We start from the raw sequence: 19,695 nt of genomic DNA, 5'->3' as shown, positions 1-19,695 counted from the left end.
CACCAACTGTAAAACAGGTTGAGGGAATGGATAGTGGAAAACCAAATTTTAAGTCACCTCCAAGCGGGTTTTAGGGAAAAAGTCAGCACAATAGATCAGATTTTCTGTTTTATTTCCATCAAATGGAATATTGTTGACATGGATTTAGGCCACCTATTTGTAGCATTTGTTGATTTAAAATCAGCTTTTGATCTAGTACCCCGCTATAAATTGTTGGAGGTCTTGATCAAACTCGGAGTTCCGTGTTCTATCCTAAATATCATTAAAGACCTTTATACTGGCAATTTTGCCAGAATTAGATGGGGTGCGCAAGGTGAACTAACTGAAGAGTTTCCCACTGCCCGCGGTGTGAGACAAGGTTGTGTACTCGACCCACATTATTCCTCCTATTCATAAACGCATTTATCCCCTATCTCATGAAGTGTTCCAGTGTCGCCCCTAAAATAGGAGGGCAGAAGATTCCTTGCCTCCTATTTGCTGGTGACACTTTGTTGATATCCCAAACAGCCACAGGTCTTTCAACCCTGCTCTCGAGGTTTATGGACTTTTGTAATGACCATGGCCTGGAAATCAACCGATTAAAAACCAAATGCATGGTGTTTGGGGACAAAAAAAGGCAGGATGAGGAGACCCATCTATCTAGAGGGTGCCACACTGGAAAGAGTCGGTGACTTCGACTATTTAGGTCTGAAATTAGAAGATACACATAAATGGCACTCCCATCTCCAGAAAGCAACCTTGCGTTTGAAACAACGGGCGAGTGGCATTGTAAGATTTGCAGCTAGATCCCCCAGTTTTGCCATGATGCCCACGATAGAAATATATAAATCGCAAGCAGGGGGGGGGGGGCTCTATATGGAGCTGAATTGTGGGGTCATTGCAATTTAGATGATTTGGTAAGGGTGGAAAACTCTTTCTTAAAGATGCTGCTAAGAGTTCCCCCCAGTACCCCAACACTTCCTATTCAAATGGATTTAAATTTGCCTCCAATCAACCAGATTGCCGCTCTTAGGCCTCTGTTGTTTTGGATTCGCCTATGGTCACTAGATTCTCTTATTACCTATAGATGCGGGTTAACTAACCTGATGGATACCAACACCAGCTCAAAAATTAAGTGGTGTGCTTCTGTGGAACAGACCTTTGTATTACTTGGCTTGGGGACATACTGGAAGGATCCGCTATCTATTCCAAAAAACGCAATGCAGATTCTGAAGGATGCATTTTGGCTTAATGCTCAACTTACACAATTGACTGCAGTTTCATCATCATCCATGACTGGCAGTTTTCTACAAATCAAATGCCATTATGAACCTGAGCGATACATGGACACATTACTTTCCCACATGCACGTGCATTGTATATCAGATTTAGGATAGGCTCTCTTCCTTTGCGCACCCTAACTTACAAATGGTCTAATACAAGCTGTAGCTCTAAGATGTGCTCGATGGGTTGCACCAGGGAAGAATCCAAAACCCACGTCCTCTTCCAGTGTTTTACATACCATAAACAGAGGGCTTCTTGGATTATTCCATTATGTAAAAAAATGGGTTTTAGGCATTGCCTATCGGCTCTGAGAGCTTTTAAGTCTGATCCATCTGTTTTAGTGGCTTGTTGTTTGGCAACATTTTTAGAATCTATTTGGCACTGCAGATTGAATATGTTAAAAAAAAAAAACAGGAAAAAAATCCAACAACAGATGATGGGAGTGGTCATTGATGAACTTACTTGTGAATTTTAATGTATGCATACACCAATTCTCTACCGTCTAATGAATTTTCCGTGTTTTATATTCTTATATGTCTTAAATGGAAACGTTTTCTATTCTTATCTTATTCATTGTTTTTAGTTAGGTATATATACTTGATCAATGATATTTATCACGAAAAACTTTGCATTTTTCACGATTTTATAATATGGTACGAATTTTTATAGGGAGAATGTTTTATATTCGAGGATTTTTACATATAGTTTAATGTTTTATATTTGAGGATTTTTACATATAGCCTGTTTACTTGTAAAATTGTGAATTTGTGGTGTGCTTTTATGGTATTTATTTTTACCGAAATAAAGCTGACTTGGACAAGCCTTGCCTTTTCTGCATTCCGTAAAACTGGTTTTATCTTGCACCCTAACACTTTTTGATTTTAAAAAAAGTGTTCTATTTACTTGTCCCTTTTTTATGTAAATCTTGCTACATGCAATAAAAGATTTATTCGGTATCTTTCTTCCAGTAATAGGATCACTCTTGATTAATTTCCAGTATTTATTCAGGCTCTGTCTCCTGTCATTATGTTGTAAATTATACAGTGTAATAAGATTTGGTTATTGTATTTTTCTATTCTTCTTTGTTACAAATAGTTTTGTTTATAATCCTCTTTCTAGGTTACTTAATATTGCCTTAGAGTAATTTATTTTGCTCAACCTTTTACATATTGTTTGTTCTTTGGCAATATATGAATTGGATATGCTGCAAATTCCTTTTACCCTAAAAATAAACTGAATGTAATATTAGCTGTCAGAAAGTTAGGAAGTAAATTATCAGCATGCTTTTGATGGCAGTGTTCATTCTTATGTAGTAATTTATTTATTCTGTATTCTTAATTCACTATTAGTTAATGTTTTTTTTCGGATTTACTTGCGTGTGCGGTAATATGTAAATTAAGGTTGCTAGTATTTATCGACTCATCGTAATCCAACATTGGGGCTTATGTGGTCTTCCAGATAATAAACAGGTCATCTGTGAACAATTTTTATATATAATATTGGCATCAATTTGACGCTTTCTTTTTTAAAATTATTTTTATCGTATGTACCTCGCTATGAAGCATCCAAGCTCTGTACACAGTGGTAGTTTTAGAGTTGGTAGTGATGAATAATTGGCAGACAGAATTGGGACAAACCTTAGTAACACAATACTTGTTTTAATATGTAGTGGAAAGGGGAGTATGGCTTAATAAGAGGGTAAAGCATTGATGAGAGTGACAGCTTCGGCATATGAAATCTTGGTAAGTATTCAGGCAAATAGGTTGTAATCCTCACAGTGATGAACTCTGTTTGGAAGGAAATAGTTTGGACCAGCTGAGTTCTGTTCTCCAGGTTTGTCTTGAACTGTTGCAAGATATTGCAGTCTAAGCCCATTCAGATGTTAAGGTGGCAAGTAGGGTTTGATGATCAGAGGTGCTAAAGGGTCAGAAGAGGTTAGACAGGTGCTGCAGTTGTCATAGATTTGTCATCTACCACTTGTGCGGTGGCCATAGGTAGTCTTAAACAGTGTCATTGCTTTTGATCTTAACATCAAATTGGTCGCCGAGGTGATGAAACAATGAGTTTCAGCGTCGTTGGTGCCATAGTGTGCATCATCAGACTGGGGAGCATATGTTTTGGGTATCCCCTTGAAGGAACCTTAGGCAAAAAGCATATTATAGATGTTAAGAAACAAAGGCTTCACCAAAAATTTCCTTCACAGTGGATAATACACCTTCATACAAGGTAAGCCCTAGAAATTGGAGTAATCTTGCCAGAAATTAATTGGAATGCGGACTGATGATGGTACTTGGTAAGCTGCAGGGTGGAATTAGCATGTTGATGTCTGGTGTGGATCCATTGTAGATGCAGTGATTGTGTTCTTTAAAGAAATTATTGGTTGAAGTACACTTCTTCCTGCACTGATCAAGTGGGGGACCACAGCTAGCTTTGCTCACTGCATGGTTGCCTTAAGCAGCACCGTGCAGTCTACACAAATCCATCATTTGAGTCCTTCAAAAAGTACTTGAACCAAATAATGTTGCATATGTAATTTCAAGGAAAAATCCCATAAGCCTAAGCTTGCCCTTTACATTGACTGTAAATTCTGAAATTGAATTTCCATCATACGCCTAACGTAATATCATTTAACCAACTCATATCTTCCAGCTTTTTCTCTTCTGCAAATATAGGTACCTTATAAAAAGTGATCAGGCACCTGTGAGACCCTGTTAGACACTACATAAAACTATACAAATATAATAAATAAAGGGCACCCATTATACTAGGGATTGGACACTTACGGTAGGAATCTTTGCATAATACCATGGATGTTCAAAATATCTATCTTATACCGGCCATCTTCTACCAGGATCACTGTCAGGCCAGTTCTCTGATGTCTGTAAAACTTAAGGGCACATAGACAATCCTTCTGACAAGTATTGACATTGCCTTGTCTCTAGAACCACCAAAAGCCATATACTACTGTAAATCCACTGAATTTCCAAATGTCGCCAAAGTAACTTTTGATTTAAACGGGGTAGTGAGGTTGAGCAGGTCAAGGCGTACTCCTGAAACTTGTTTTTTTAATAGATTTGTAACTTCAAAAAGCACATAATTCACTAAAGTAATCACTGTGCCATGCAGTATTATCATGTTATCTGATCAAAACAGATATGTACTGGTGTTTTGACTTCGATCAAGTAGTACCATCCACAATTTGTGGCTAGCATCTGGACTAAGCCAAAATTCTCCTTGACAGGAATGATAATCATGGAACTTTCTTCTGCAATATGAAACAAATTGTTTGCATTGAAAGGTAAAGGTCATTGTATTTAATATGGGATGGATATCAGCCATGGCGATGCGGACGCGTATAGGCTGATGAATCTTTTGGATCGAATGGAGTATCCTAGCTATGTAGTTATCGATAAACATCAATTATCAATGTAATCAATCAATAACCACTAAGATAATCATTAAGCGTGAGACAATATATCAACATTTCATGAATAACAGCAACTCAGTTATACGTTTTATCAATTTATTCCCCTATTAGTTACAATACTAAGTCATAAGGTTAATTCAAACTTTATTCAATCAGCTCGAAATTAGTTCACTAATGACCACCAGTAACATAATGTAATCAGAACTTGAGAAAATGTATGCTCGAATGCTTCAGCATAAGCCAACAAAGATGAATATGTCAACATCAATAGCAGAGTTCAGCAATCATTTCATCATTCATTTGTCACTGTCAAGACTCCTATCTAACCCAAATAAACATTTAGCACGTGGGACTTCATGCAAAAACAATTTAGAACATGAATTTGCAAAACATATAGCTAGTAGATAACCTATAAAAACAGCGCAGTTGATACCTAGAAAGAAAAGGCACAAAAGTTAATCAGTCACATTGTCATAGCTACCTGTCCACGAAATGGATCAGCAACAAAGTCAGTCTTTGTCCTCAGGTCATCAGTCGATCAGCAATGCATCAGGCTCTCAAGAGCATGAGCCCAGTGACATAATCTCGAATCGCATCTTCTGGTATCAGCATTTCACCCCTTACATCTGAAGTTTTAGCTCCTTGTCATGACTTTTTATTAGAGGTTTTCAGTCCATCCCCCTAATTCCTAATTGGTCAGTCGATCAGCAGTTATGGCTCTATCCTATAATACTAATTTTGCAAATCTGTGAATTCTAATATTTCTCCGTTCCTAATTCATTGATTGGTTCACTGTACAATGTCCTCACCATCCGGCTCATCAGTTATCTAAAATGTTGCCTCTCCTTCTCCAGTCAGTGTCTCTATTGTTTGAGTCCTGGGAAAGTACATCGAGTCTGCTTTACACCAAACTGTAACAATTTTAGTTTCATCATCTCCTGTCCATCGGTATATTGCAGAAAAGTCTAGCAAAGTATATTTTATTAAACAGCAAACAGTTCACGGTCAGTTCAATATACCTGCATGAGTCCTGAAAAAGAGTAGGCCACAACTTCGGCTAAGTTAACTCTACAATATAATGCAAAACATAGTTTATACATCTTAATATGACACATTACTACATTATTATTAAACATTTTCATTATTCCACGCATTTTTTGTCATTTTAGTTCAAGTTCGTATAAGTGGCTGCCATTCCCCGTGGGCACATTTTCAAACGTGCACATTAATTTTTCTCTACGATTAATTTCTCTGTGAACTTTTATAAACCATAACATATAAGCATTTATTAATAATTTCTAGTTAGCATATCTGCTTCAACAGCGAGATCTAGTGTCATCATACTGTTAGGATAATTTTCATCATCGATCTAAAGTTTGTCCGCAAGTGGTTTTATTGATGTTATGATGTGTTAAATATAGCTTCTGTCCTGAGGTCTTATGTTGTCTCTTCTTTATATCATCTCTAACTTGTATCAGAACAGGAGAATGTTGAGTGCTCCATTGAAGACAGTGGAGTTCCAACATTCCAATGTTTGTCTTTCTGTTTCATCCTTTTTAATTTAGAACATTCTACATTCAGTAGATGCAATGTTCTAATACCCTGCGGCTCAGGGCTATAGCTCAGGTTCATGGCCTTTAACAACCTGTATAGCCCTTTGTAGCGGCCCGCATGGCTATATTGGAATCTTTTCTTGATTGTGTTGTATTTCAGATAAGTGACCTTATTTCTCCTTGTTGATTCTACTTTTTAGTTACCTCTGCATGTACTTCATCACATTGTGCCTTTGTGGGCATAATAGAGCTGGACAGAACTGACCTTTTTACCAAAAAGGAGCCTTGGGAACTCATGAAAAAGAAAGGCAGTGGTTCTTTAGGATTCATTACCTTTGAGATCCACTTCTCAATTGTAGATGTAATATCGATAACTGTACCTCACGTTTTGTGGGAAGAAGGCTAATTAATAATTGAATACAGTTTTACAAAAATAAGAGTAACACAGTGGAGCAAGATAGTAATATCAGCCAGTTGTATTAACATATTCTTTAGCACATTTTTATATTGCAGAAAAAACATCAGTTGTGCACATGGTGCAGTCCTTGTGAAATGTTAATAGCGATGAAATCACGCAGATTCTTAATCTAAGAGCCTGAGCTTTGTCATGATTTAAATGAGACGTGAGAAGAGTCAGGTTGTTCTGACTGGTTCTCATAACTAATTTAGTATAGATTCAATGTCAACGTGTGTGTTTCAGTGGCTCAACATGTCAAATATTTATCAGTGGGTCTCATCAGTATGATAGAATACCACCTGTCTACATAAAATCTTTGATGTTAGGGATTTCTTGTGATCTCTACTTTCCCTCATGAATCATGGCACAGAAATGTCGAATTATCAAGGCTTCTGCTGTCAGAGAATGCTGGTGACTGTATTACTGTATAATCTGCACAAGTATAAGTGGCTGGTGAAGAATCTCCTATCTGATTCTTCACCAGCCGTTTTTACTTGAACTTAAACGTTAGTGCTGTCACTGGCATTCTCATCAAGGATTTGGACTCTGATAATCTTTTCTAGATACTCTTTCAGAGACCTTACCCTCCAAGCAGTTGTCTATAAGGCACTTTAATCAAATACAAACATGAAACATACCTATTGTACATACACAGACATACATATATGTACTCATGCATAGACACATGCACACACACACGTATATACAAAAGAGGCTTTAACTTGGTACTCCTCTGCCATTGCCATTTGAGAGTCATTGAAACTCTGCTTCTATCTATTGCAGCATGGGGCAAAGGTCAGCCCATTTCAGCTTATGGCTGTTGTGCTGTTTGAGTGATGGCTTTATGCCTGATCACATGCAACTGTGCTTGGAAATAATTGCAAGTCACAGGGCTGCTGGCTCAGTCCTTTCATTTCCATTTCCTCTTTTTCTAGGTCCTCTTTCATTTTTTTCTCCTTTTTTATTTTAGGAAAAAAATGAAACAGGTGTTTTGAGATAAGGAATGGGGCTCACTAATATCACACCCAAGTGTCTTATGACATCCAAATATTCAGCGGTGCTCCTGGAAGGGAAGAAAACCACCCTACTGCAAAATTCCGAAAGGAAAAGCTTATACAAGAATGTCCAAGGCACTCGTATGCAGAATAAAGTTCATATCCATAGTTTCTTTGATAGCTAATTTTCTTATATTTATTATATAATTCTTCTTCAATGTCATCCAAATCAGCCCAGCCAACACCTGTTTCGTCATGTGACCAATCCTCGCTTTGACTTCATCAAGGCTGTAATTAACAAAATTAATAATCATAAGATATAACTGAATTATACACGTCAACAAGATATGTGAGTGTGCTCCCCAGTGCTCACATGACAATTCATTGGCCACAGTTGTCCATTCTTGTGTATCCTTGGTTAATTGAAGAAAATAACAATATACAGATGAAAGAAAAAAGAGAAGAAGACAAAATAGTGGGTAGTAAATTGTGTCATTTTTACCATATACTCTCTTAAATGAAATAAACACTGAAAGTCAAGGTAACAGCTAGCCACCCACGTGCTGCATCCATAAAGGTACAGCACCCACCTCACCAACTTAGTGTGCCCCACACATATGGTGCATTTAAACCATCACATGTATACAGCCAAATAAAACTTGCATCCGCTATATGAAAAAACGAATCAAAAGTTCCACAAATTTTAGAATTCTTAGTGTTCGCTATTCACAAGTCTCTTCCAAAATCTTGTATGACGCCAACACTCCAAAGACCGGTGTGGCTCCTATATATAGTAACTGTCCAAAAATATCAAGTATGGAGACACTATGAACTAAGTATAAATACCCAATATAACATAATAGCAATGTATCATCAACTTAAAATTGGCGAACAAACCACCTTAGTCCCTTATTTAACAGTAATGGATTACCTTTTACCATACCCCACGTGAATTAATTTATTGAAAAAAAAAGATTCTAACTAGGTTCAATCACGATAAGTCGTTCCATGCATATAAAAGCCAAACTAATTCACTGTACGGTATCCGATTGATCAACATAGAAAATATATATACAGCAATACGCTGCTACTTGTTTGAGATATCAGGTGCACTGTTAGGAAGTCTAAAGCCAAAATCCCAAGTAAAGGTTATTACACAAGACATAATCAAGCAGAAATCCTCCATGATCTAAAATACAATATCTAAGTCTACTCAAAGTTAGAATGACTAATTACCATCCCTCTATATTCTGATGTAAAGTACAGAAACCCCGCTTACCAAAATGACGGCATGAGTTTATCACATCTCCTAATCAGAAAAGCGTGTACGCGTTAGTGTCCGGAAACCCTCATTCACCTTGAGTGTTCTTTTAAACACATATGTGCATCAACCTAGAAAGCGGATTGAACAGCTATCTAGCGTCTGCCATTACAATAGTAATAACCCTTTGTTAACATACAAAATACAGTATTCTAGAAGTAAGTTCTTCTTCAAAGAAGGCTGACTAATAACCATCCCTCTATATTCTCATGTAAAATGCAGAAGTCACGCTTTCCTAAATAACGGCATACGTTTAACCGTAATTCACAACCAGAACGGCGTGTACGCGTTAGTTACCGAAAACCCTCCTTAGCCTCGAGTTATTTTATATGCATTGATGCAGCAGCCTAGAAAGCGGACTGAACATAAATCCAATGTCCATCTTTAAAGTAATCTTATTCTCCTATACCATAAATTATTCAGTGTTCCGAAAGTAAACGAAACAATAATACTATTTAGGAGTCTATGAAAGTGTTATTAATTGACATGTTAGAAAATATGTGTGCGAATTATAATCATTAGGTCACAATCCTTACATTATAAAAAGTAATCAACGGGGGAAACTTCAATGACATAGCTAAACCAGGCTATGCAAAGGAAACCTATGATATATAAAAACCTAAAAATAAAACAATAATATGATGATCCACAGTCATTCATTCAGAAGATAGGTTGCCTCCCTGTATGGAAGCAGTACGTGTAGGGCCCCTATATAATACAATATTATTTAACGCATACATATTTACAAATAATAATCCAAGGAGCAAATACTAATAGTATCATCATAGGAGTCAATGCTCCTTAAGTATAGCGCACAATGCCACCCCACTGTAGTCCTTTGCCCAAATATTATCATTTAGTCTCCCCCCCAAAAAATCCATCTCATGGTTGGTGTTTAATCCCTCCTCAACCGTTCTCAGGCTCAATATCCAAGGCCATAAAAACACATTAAAAGGATACATAAATATTGCATCAGTCATGCAATAAAAAGTAGAAAATGTCTTGGCACGTAATATGCATAGCTAATTAGAATTTGTGCTCTTTTTCTCCTGCAATAAATAATTAAAAACAACCTAAAAACAAAATAGGAACCATGACCGTGGAAGTCAAATATTATAAAATAAGGAGGAAATTAGACATGAAAAAATGTTACACATCTAGGATTAAGTCCTTAACTATGAAAGTTGAGCGACACACTAATGATTTACGTCTATGCCCACAAGCAAATAAGCAAAGTGCAGAGCTTGGAAGTGTGATTACTGGAGCAACAGCAAGATTATAACATGCTTACACTGGCTGAACTTGCTAAACAGCCAGTAAGCTTTCACACAAACAGTATTGTCGAATGTCGTATGCAGTTTTTCCCCTCGTCCTCCAGATTCCCATCAGTTGTCTATTTAGTGCAAAGAGCAACACTTGGTTGTTATCATACCTCAGTATTCTGAGGGCCTCCTTGCATTCCATGACACCCAGCGACTGGCAGAGCAGGATTATCCACTGTCTCCTGCCTTGTAAATAAGCCAAGCAGAAGAAAATAACATGTTCTACAGTTTCATTGCTGACATCACATGCTGGGCATCACTCCTCCTGATATTGTGCTTGTTCCCACTTAGCAATAAAGGTTTGGAGAGTTAGGGTCCCGTAATGAAATCGCAGGTACTAAAATGAAAGCATTGGTAAGGGACCCTCGACCCATCTGACAATGTAGGTGTGAGTCTCTGAATGCCAAAAGGTGGCTTTGAACTGATCTTTAGAACAGCCCGTGCCTCATCTGGAGCACTCCACAGATTTGCCACCCCTATCTCTTTGAGGGTGGATTTAAATTATTTTATACACGCTGTATTTACAGAGCAATTTAGACAAAGGAGTTCCTCAAGCCCTTGCCAATAGCTGAGAGCTGTGGGGTAACCCAGATTCTTCTCCAGTAGCACAGGGGAGAAATGCTTATCCTACCAGACAGTTTCCTCAAATTAAGGTCCATCCTAAGTGGTAACAATGGAGGGCTAACTGGTACACCAATCAACTGGCGGATAAAGCGATTTTCCACCATAGACCAGGCAGTCGTATTCAAATGTCCCGACAGTTCGGCTCCATGTGAGGCTATCCCAACGGCCTTGTGATTGTAAATCTGAAGGACCAGCTGGACCGGGTAAAATTTAAGCATTTTAACCTACACTTGCTTAATACAATCTCAAATAACACCAGCTAATTTTGTAGAACTCCTTTTTTCAGTGTCTTTACTAATCGCAGTCAATGACTTATCATTCCTCCTATTTGTTACCTAGTTAAGTTTGTAATATTGTCCACAGCAGAATCACACTAAATTAAATTAAACTGTGCAGTGATTTTTGACTTAGCATGGTCAAGCTGAGTTATATACGTTTTCTTGTAAGATTTTCAAATCAACATTAAGGAGAGCCTTATATTTAGGACATTCACTAAAATATTAGACAATGTTTGAATTTGTCTCCAGGGCCAAGAATATTATACAACAGGGTATCTCTTTCTCTCGATAAAACAGCTTACACAGAATAGTAAATAATAAATCTTTGCATTTCTGGTTTAAAAAAAAAAAACAACAAACAAAAAACTGCTGCACATTCATCTTGTGCTGGTGATTGCCCCATTTTCAGAAATGAAGTAACATTTTTCACCTCTTACACTCTTAATGAAGCATCAGTCTACTCAACCACTTCTAGTGACAAAACTAAGAAAGTAACATTCTGAAAAAATGTGTTCATGTCTGCGTCAACCACCACCCTTTACACCTATATAATTTCTAGCAGTATCTTGCAAATTCCTCCTTGGTTCATCATTCACATTTAACCTTTCATCTGTGTCTTTTATAGTTAAGTGTACCTACTGTCAGTAACTTATGTTAATAAATTAGCAATATGTTCATTATGTTGGAAGCCGTAAGTTGCGTTTTCCAAACCTTTTTATTTAAAGGTCAAAATTTGTTTTGGGGTGTGTTTTCTTATTTTTTTTTACTGAAAAAGGAAGCTTTAAAGATGCATGTTTTTCTTTGTCTATAAATAATTATTAAGACTCCAAATGAAAACTTGACATGCCTGTTTGTTTTGCTACCTATAGTAGCCAAGGTCATATCAGCCTTTAAGATGTTTCAAATCTTTAGTTATAACACCAGCTGTTCTTAAAATGTAAACCCTACAATAAAATATTGGAGATGTATTTATGTTCAAGGCCAGAGGAGATAAATGTAGAATGAAATATACTGATTTGTGAAGCATAACCCTTGTTTGTAATTATTTATTGCTCCCTCCTAGTTGGCCAAGTAAAATTTGATCCACCTTTAAGAAAGGAGACTGAACCACATCATGAACTTGTAAGTAAAATTATGAGTATTTACCACTATGACTGTCCAGTATTCTGCCACAAATTTTATGATTCAGTATTGCTGAAGGTTAACAGAAGAATTTCAGACCCAAACTCTAACCTGCTTGGGTGAAAATCGATAACACTCATATCATTAGCTACACATAATAATGTCAGTGTACAGAAGGCAAATAGTTTCATACTTCTAGATTGTATTACAGCTCGGCCAGAATGTACCCAAATGGCTGATTCACCAATAAACAATGTGAAATATATTAATAGTAATATCCTGAGTTTACATACATTTCAAGTGCTTACTTATTTTGGCTCATTTTCGTCTTATTTTCCTTTGGTTTTCTTAAAAGATCCTGCATGTGGCATTTCACTTTAAAGGAAGGTCAGAAAGAGAGTTTTATGAAGCTGAAGGTGCTTTTAAGAAGTTATTTGATTTAAATAAAGTCTGCTTTTAGAAATTCAAATGGATTTTTAATTGAGAGTGGAGTGCAGTATTTATCTAAATAACTGTTAGAACTTATTTCCCAAAGTTAACCAAATACAATGTTAATAGCTATTGTTCTTCAAACAGTTATTTTATGTTGTTTTTGTTACAATCAACCCTTAGTTCCCAGTTAGGCAACTTCATAACGGATTGTATCAGTACAAACAAAATGCATATCTACTGGATGTATTAATTCCGTCAAACACTGCACAATACAATATGCACATTCTGTCTTAACATAATTGCATGTTTTGAAACGTATTAACTTTACAACCAGAGTATGTTTTGGATTCAAAGTCAAAAAGGTTTGAATTTTTTTGTGGCTATGATTTCCATTTTTCTAACTTTGCATTTTCTTAATAACATTGTGTTCGTGGCTTGTGTAACTGTGGATTCACATTCTCTGCATATTCCTGCTATCCAGTGTTGGCTCGGACATGTACAACTTGTTTTTCTTTGAATACGTCTTTCGGATCGCGAAATATATTGATTTCTTCTATGACTGGTATTGTGCATGGACATTGACTCCTTAATTAAATTGTTTTTTTCCACCGTTGGAGTCAGACATGCTTTGCCGTGTGTCTTAGTCGATGCAACAATGTATTTTTCGTCTGGGCATCATGAGTCACCCATTCCCAGTAACCTTGGACATATTTCTTACATTGAGTTTCATCGCCTCCATTGTCATCCAGTTATTAGATCGGTGTTTTTGCATTTGTCAACACCCAGTTTGGGGCCTTGTCTCTGTCAGGCCTCTTCCTTCAAGTCATGGGCTTGAGAATGCGAGTACCGTGTTGGAGAAAACACCTTTTTGCTACTGTCCACAGTGCCACTCCAAGTACTCCTGGTAGACCAACAGTTTACAACTTCTGCTTTGCTGGAGCATAATGAGGCCTCCTGCTATGCTTGCCTCACTTTCTGCACCAAAATCCTATCCGCAACCATGGGGATCATCTGATTCCTCGGCACGCTATGGAAAAGCACAAGGCAGAGATATCTGTAATATCTTCTGAGAAGACGACGACAAAGAGTGGAAGCGGAAGAAGAGGCCGAGGTTGAAAAACTTGCCTCTTTCAGCATGGAACCCAATTCCCCCCTTGGGCACCTAGCTCCCAGACTCACAGTCCACACCAGGCCAGCATCCGAAAACCACAGCCGTGAGTACTAGTTCGCACCGCCAACTCACAACGCACTCCACGGGCCAAGCTATGAGCCCACAATTGGAGATACAGCCTTCTGGCCTGCCACTGTCTTCCAACCATGGCACATGGATCTAAGGCTTCCGATCTAACTCATTCTAACTTTGGCACTGAGCAAGCCACTCAAGACCTGGCCGCCTTGATGCCGACAGTTGCCTTCACAGCCTCTGGGGTCTCAGCAACAAAGGATAGCTCAGAGCCAAAACACTCGTTGATGCTGGCACTGACGGACAGATCGAAGCAGAGATAGGCTTCGGCTCCCAGTCACCCATGCATGGCAGACTCCAAGGATTGCGAGCTGCTGGTTCTTCAGTGCCCTTCAGGAGTAACTGAATACTCTACAGCGAAGACTGTTCATCCATCCACAGATGGGGAAAATCTCAGCAAAACCTCCACCAAAGATGCAGGAGACACCCCCTCATAAGAGGAACTTGACTTTTGAAGAGCAACTAGCTTTGGAACACTCTCCACCTCCAAAACTTAAAAAAGCATCATTACAGGGGCACCAGTCTATTGCCCTTACGTCTACCTCCTCCTCCCCTTCCTCAATCGCCGCCTCCTCCTCCTACTCCACCACCACCACCACAGGGGCTCCCACTCTGTCCCTGGAGGGCTCTCCTCATTGTTCCTTGTGTGAAGGGATCCTTCAGCTTTTAGATCCATATGATGCTCCCTAAGACCTAGAACCCTGGCATTACCCTTGGGTTGATTATCGTATTGACCCTACAGTTGACAGTGACCTCCACTTTTACCCTGCCAAAACTTCCCCTCATGATAATAACTCCTCTTATCATGAAGTAATCCACAGGGCAGGCATCTTTCAGAAGGTGGCCCTACACTCGATCCCAGAAGAAAAGGATATTCTGGTAGAATTTCTCACCCTCACCAAGCGTGCCACACAGTTCTTGCCAATGCTTAAGGGGATGCTTAAGCTTACGCAGGAGGTCTTCAAAGACTCAGGGCCAGTTTTGTCACCTTGAGTGTTGACCAGAAATACATGCCCTCACCTTCTGACCCACCTTATATTAGATGCCTGCCTCATCCCGATTCCTTAGTGGTGCACATCACTCGTGAACGGATGAATGCACAGGGTACTGGGGATGCCCCACCACCAGACAAATAGAGTAAGATTGATGCAGCAAGTAAAGGGTTGCCTCTCAATCTGCAACTAATTGGTGAATCACCAGCTCTGTGGAATTGTTGTCTAGGCATTACTGTGGCCTATAGGATGAAATGGGAGGCCTCATATAGCTCTCCCTGATCAATACAGACAATGGACACAAGAGAATGTAGTTGAGCGGCAGTCTCCAGCACTACCATCAGGTATGCTCTTAGTGGGGCTGACACCGCCACCAGAGGCATAAACACCAGTGTATTGATCTGTAGACATGCTTGGTCCTGGTCTCTGGCATTAAGCTAGAAGTCCAGCAGCATCTGATCAACGTGCAGTTTGGTGGAGAATCCCCCACCGCCACAAAAAATCACTTTCCCCAGGAAACCTGAAATAGGCACGCTCTTACTCAAGGAGAACAAAGAACCTGTCCCAAGAAACCAACACAGCAAAGGGATGAACTCTCTGTTCTTTCTAATACCCAAGAAAGTTGGGTCTCTCTGGCCCATGCCATACCTCAGACCCTTCAACAAGTACATCCTGTCGGAGCACTTCAGAATGATAACGTTCCTGGGCATCATTCCATTATCACAGCAAGGAGACTTGAAGGAAACCTATTTCCATATCCTGATGCACCCTGCAAACTCTGCTACCTCACGTCCATGGTACGTGGAAAGCACTTTCAGTTAAAAGTTCTACTTTTCAGGGTAACCACCACCCCCACAGTCTTTACCAAATGCCTTGCAGTGGTAACTGCGTATCTCCAGAGAAGTGGCATCCAAATCTTCCTGTATTTTGAAGACTAGTTGATAAAGAGTGCAACCAAATAGCAATGTTCGGCTCATATGCAGACCCACTGTACATCTTCTTCACAATCTGGGTTTCACCTCTGTGGGCAAGTCCCACTTTCATCCCCTACAAATACAGCTCTACAAAGGAAAAACACCAAACTCAGTCACTGGGAAAGCTTGTCCCAGCCCAGCAGTGGTTCAAGCTTTCCATCTCCTGCTGCCTTTTTTTCAGCCAAATTGTCAGTGAACAGTCAGAACAGTAATGCTTCTCCTTGATATGATTGTCTCCTGCATTGCCGTCGTTCCCCATGCCCGCTTACACATGTGTCCTCCCTCGGAGTACCTGACGGCACAGTGGAAAAAAAGCAGAGGGTCTATTGGAGGATCGAGTGTTGATTGGGGCCGGCACTCATTCCTTTCTGCAGTGGTGGAATAGCAACAGTCTGTTGCGAGGCTGGTCTTTCCGTTAGACACAATGCCCCTGGGGATTATCACCACAGATGCATCTCTCGGGCCTGGAGGGTGCATTTTTTAGGGCATGATTGTTCAGGGTCTGCAGACTCCCTTCTAGCAAACCTTCTGCATCAACTGTCTAGAGTTATTGGCTGTTCTTTTTGTTTTTTTTTAAAGCTTTACTTATCAGTTCTACATCATAAAGCACAACTATTAAACATTCATTGCAAAAGGTAGTGACTCTTATGAATAGAACTGATGGGAGACAGAGAGAATAGAAATTAAAAATACAACAACAATACCAGGAAAACTGGCAGGGTCATTATACAGAACTGTGCAGTACAGGGTTACCATGTCGCGGTATTGAGAATTATACATTCTACAAGCGGCAAATAAAGTCTAGGCATGTCGATGCTGACAAATGCATGAGTATGACAAGGCCAGTAGGTGCCTGGTTGCAGATCCAGCAAATGCAATTAACACAGCAACCCAAAGAGGGGCACGTCAAATGGCAGTGTAGTAGAGGACATGTGTGCTAGGTAGATTCTTGGGACTCTTCCTGTAGCACGACGTGTCTGAGTCGGCCCCAAATGTCTTTGCATAGATTTCACTATTAGTGTTGCAATTATTCATGCTAGCAAGTTCATTTTGTGTGGTCGGAACCCAGCAGCTGCCCCAGTAGTTGGCATTCTCCCTTTTAGCCAGCAGGACCGCCAGTGCAGTAAATCTGCTCACCTCCTGTGGTATCTCCTGCACATATCTTAGCAAGGCAACAAGCGGGTCGAGTCTAGGGTGATTCCTATCATGTGAGATAGAGTAAAAGCATCTTTCCAGAGCCACCTTACTTTGGCACACGTCCACGTCAGATGGGCCTCTTCCGTGTTGCACTTAGGCCATTGTGAGGATTTGGAGGGGTCATATTTAGCCAATGCACTGGGGGTACTGTCTGCATGTCAGCGTAACTGAAAATGGATGAGTTTATGTCTGTGGCTTATGGATATGAGCTCTGGTTGTTGGCAACAGTAATGCCAGATTTTACCAGCACAAACAGGAGGGTACACACTATCTCAGCTCTTGGTGTGAGCGCAAATCATTTGGCGTTTGGTGACCCTCAAGGGAGTACATTTGCTAGCAGAGTATCTTCTCGGAGTGAAGAACGACTTTGCAGGCCTGCTCAGCACGATTCAGCAGCAAGTACATGAGTGGGAACTCCACACCCAAGTCCTGTTCCCAGACTTCCAATGGGGGTTTCCCAAAATAGACCTCTTCACAAATGCCGAAAATGCCATATGCCAAGCTTCACCTCCAGGTTTCCACACTCGCAGTCCATGAGCAGTGCACAGTGGATGAACTGGTCAGGGATACTTGCCTACACTTTTCAGCCTCCACCACTCCTTAGATTTGTGATTCAGAAGCTTCAGCAAACCTCTCATCTTGCTCATAGTGTCCCCCACGTGGGCCATGCAGCTCTGGTTATCAACTCTGCTCAAGTTGTCTGTAGTCCCTCACAAGATGCTCCCCAGCAGGCTGGACTGTCTCACTGAACACCAGGGCACGGTAAGCCATCCCAGTCCCATGGAGTTCAACCTGCTGCTCTGGGTCCCGGAGTCCTAGAATTTGGTTACCTCAGTTTGCCGCCTGAATATATGACCATCCTCAAGAAGGCTCACTGTCCCACTTCTTGATTCTATTATGCAGCGAATTGGAGAAGGTTTGTGCTTTACTGTCTACCCAAACACATTTGTCCATTGAGGCTTGGAGTGCATGACATTATTTGCTACCTGCTTCACTTGCAATGCTCAGGTCTGGCTTGCACATTAATTTAGTAACCTGTGGCTGCAGTGGCAGTATAGCTACAGAGTAAGGAACACTCATAATTATTAATTTCCAGTTATTAAAACCTTTATGGAAGGAGTTAAGAGAGTTGTCCCTCCCAGGATACCTCCAGTCCTGTCCTGGAATCTCATTGAAGTCATCACTAGGCCCATGGGACATAATGTTTAGCTTCTGCCCCCTCCGGTTTCTGTCTTGAAAAGTAGCATGTATGGTCATGATTACTTTCCTCAGGCGTGTGAGTGAAGTCCAAGCCATAACACTGGAAGAGGCCTTTTTCTAAGTGCATGTCGATAGGTTAGTCCTTAGCACTAATCCAAAGTTTCTACCCAAGAAGATTTCTTCTTTTCACTTCAACGAGACAATTGAACTCCTGGTGTTCTTCTTGCTCTCAGACTCCAAGGTAGAGAGAGTCCTTCTCATACTAGATGTTAAGTAAGCCCTCGTGTACTACAGTGATAAGTCAAAACCTTTTCGTAAGACGCAGCAGATGTTGGTTGTATACATTAAACTGCACAAAAATAGTTCCATTTCAAAATCATAGATAGCTCACTGGCTAGCTAAGTGTTTTCAAACTTGCTATGCCAAAAGGCAGCTCTCTGTCAAACCAGGGCCACACTCAACCCGCAAAAAAGCAACCTGTTGGCCTTTTTGGTAACATCCAGTAGCTGATATCTGAAAAGAAGCTTCCTGGTCCACACTACACACGTTCACCAAGCACTGCTACGTGGATGTCCTAGCACGATAATAAACTCAAGTGGATGAGGCTGTACTACGCATACTCTTCCAGTCTTCTACAACATCCTTTGGCTAGTCACTACCTTGGGTAGGACTGCTTTACATTCTGTGCAGAGTATGTGTATCTACAGTTAACACATCCTATATGTGGAAAACGGTACTTTCCCAGTAAGCATCTGTTTATGGCAGGTAGTGCTGTAGATTTGTTTGTCCCATCCTCCTCCCCACAAGCCTTTGGGTGTTGCAGATATATTTCCTTTTTAAATTGCTTTCTTGCATAGTTTATTTTTTGCATGGCCATCTTTCTGCATTTTCATGCTCCATCCCCATCCTCACCTACCATGCTGAGAGCAATTTTAACTATGTAGTCAATGCCCGTGTGCTTTACCACTCATAGGCGGAGTCTCTATACCTTGTGACGCAAAAGATTTCTTCAAAGAAAAGCAAGTTGTACACATCTAACCCCTACACTAGATGGAAGGAGTATGCAGAGCATGTGCACTACGTGCCACAAATAGATGCTTACAGGTTAAGTAACATTTTCCTTCTGCTTAGAACAGCATGCTTGTGAATATTTCCAGCTGTGTATGTATGACTTTAAGCCTTGATGTAATAACATGGGTTTCTTGGGTTTCTGCCTGCTAAACAGCCCGACAGGGACGATTATTTGGACAGTGCAGAGGAATTATACTACACTGCAAGATCTAATCTGGTATTTT

The 19,695-nt window shown here is 40.0% G+C and overlaps 1 protein-coding gene across 5 annotated transcripts in view; it reads left to right on the top strand.

The window, feature by feature from the left end:
- MAP4K3 (mitogen-activated protein kinase kinase kinase kinase 3) overlaps positions 1 to 19,695 on the top strand; it is a 960,603-nt gene that overhangs the window by 411,885 nt on the left and 529,023 nt on the right. For 3 of the 5 annotated variants that reach the window (XM_069235044.1, XM_069235046.1, XM_069235045.1), the window contains exons 14-15: positions 12,304 to 12,362; positions 19,626 to 19,688. In XM_069235044.1, coding sequence (XP_069091145.1) covers positions 12,304 to 12,362; positions 19,626 to 19,688 — 122 coding nt within the window. The remainder of the gene's footprint in view (positions 1 to 12,303; positions 12,363 to 19,625; positions 19,689 to 19,695) is intronic. The other 2 variants (XM_069235047.1, XM_069235048.1) reach the window with 1 other exon arrangement.

The sequence above is a fragment of the Pleurodeles waltl genome, chromosome 5 (assembly GCF_031143425.1).
Source record: "Pleurodeles waltl isolate 20211129_DDA chromosome 5, aPleWal1.hap1.20221129, whole genome shotgun sequence".
Lineage (NCBI taxonomy): Eukaryota > Metazoa > Chordata > Amphibia > Caudata > Salamandridae > Pleurodeles > Pleurodeles waltl.
This window is presented reverse-complemented; position numbering and strand designations above follow the sequence as displayed.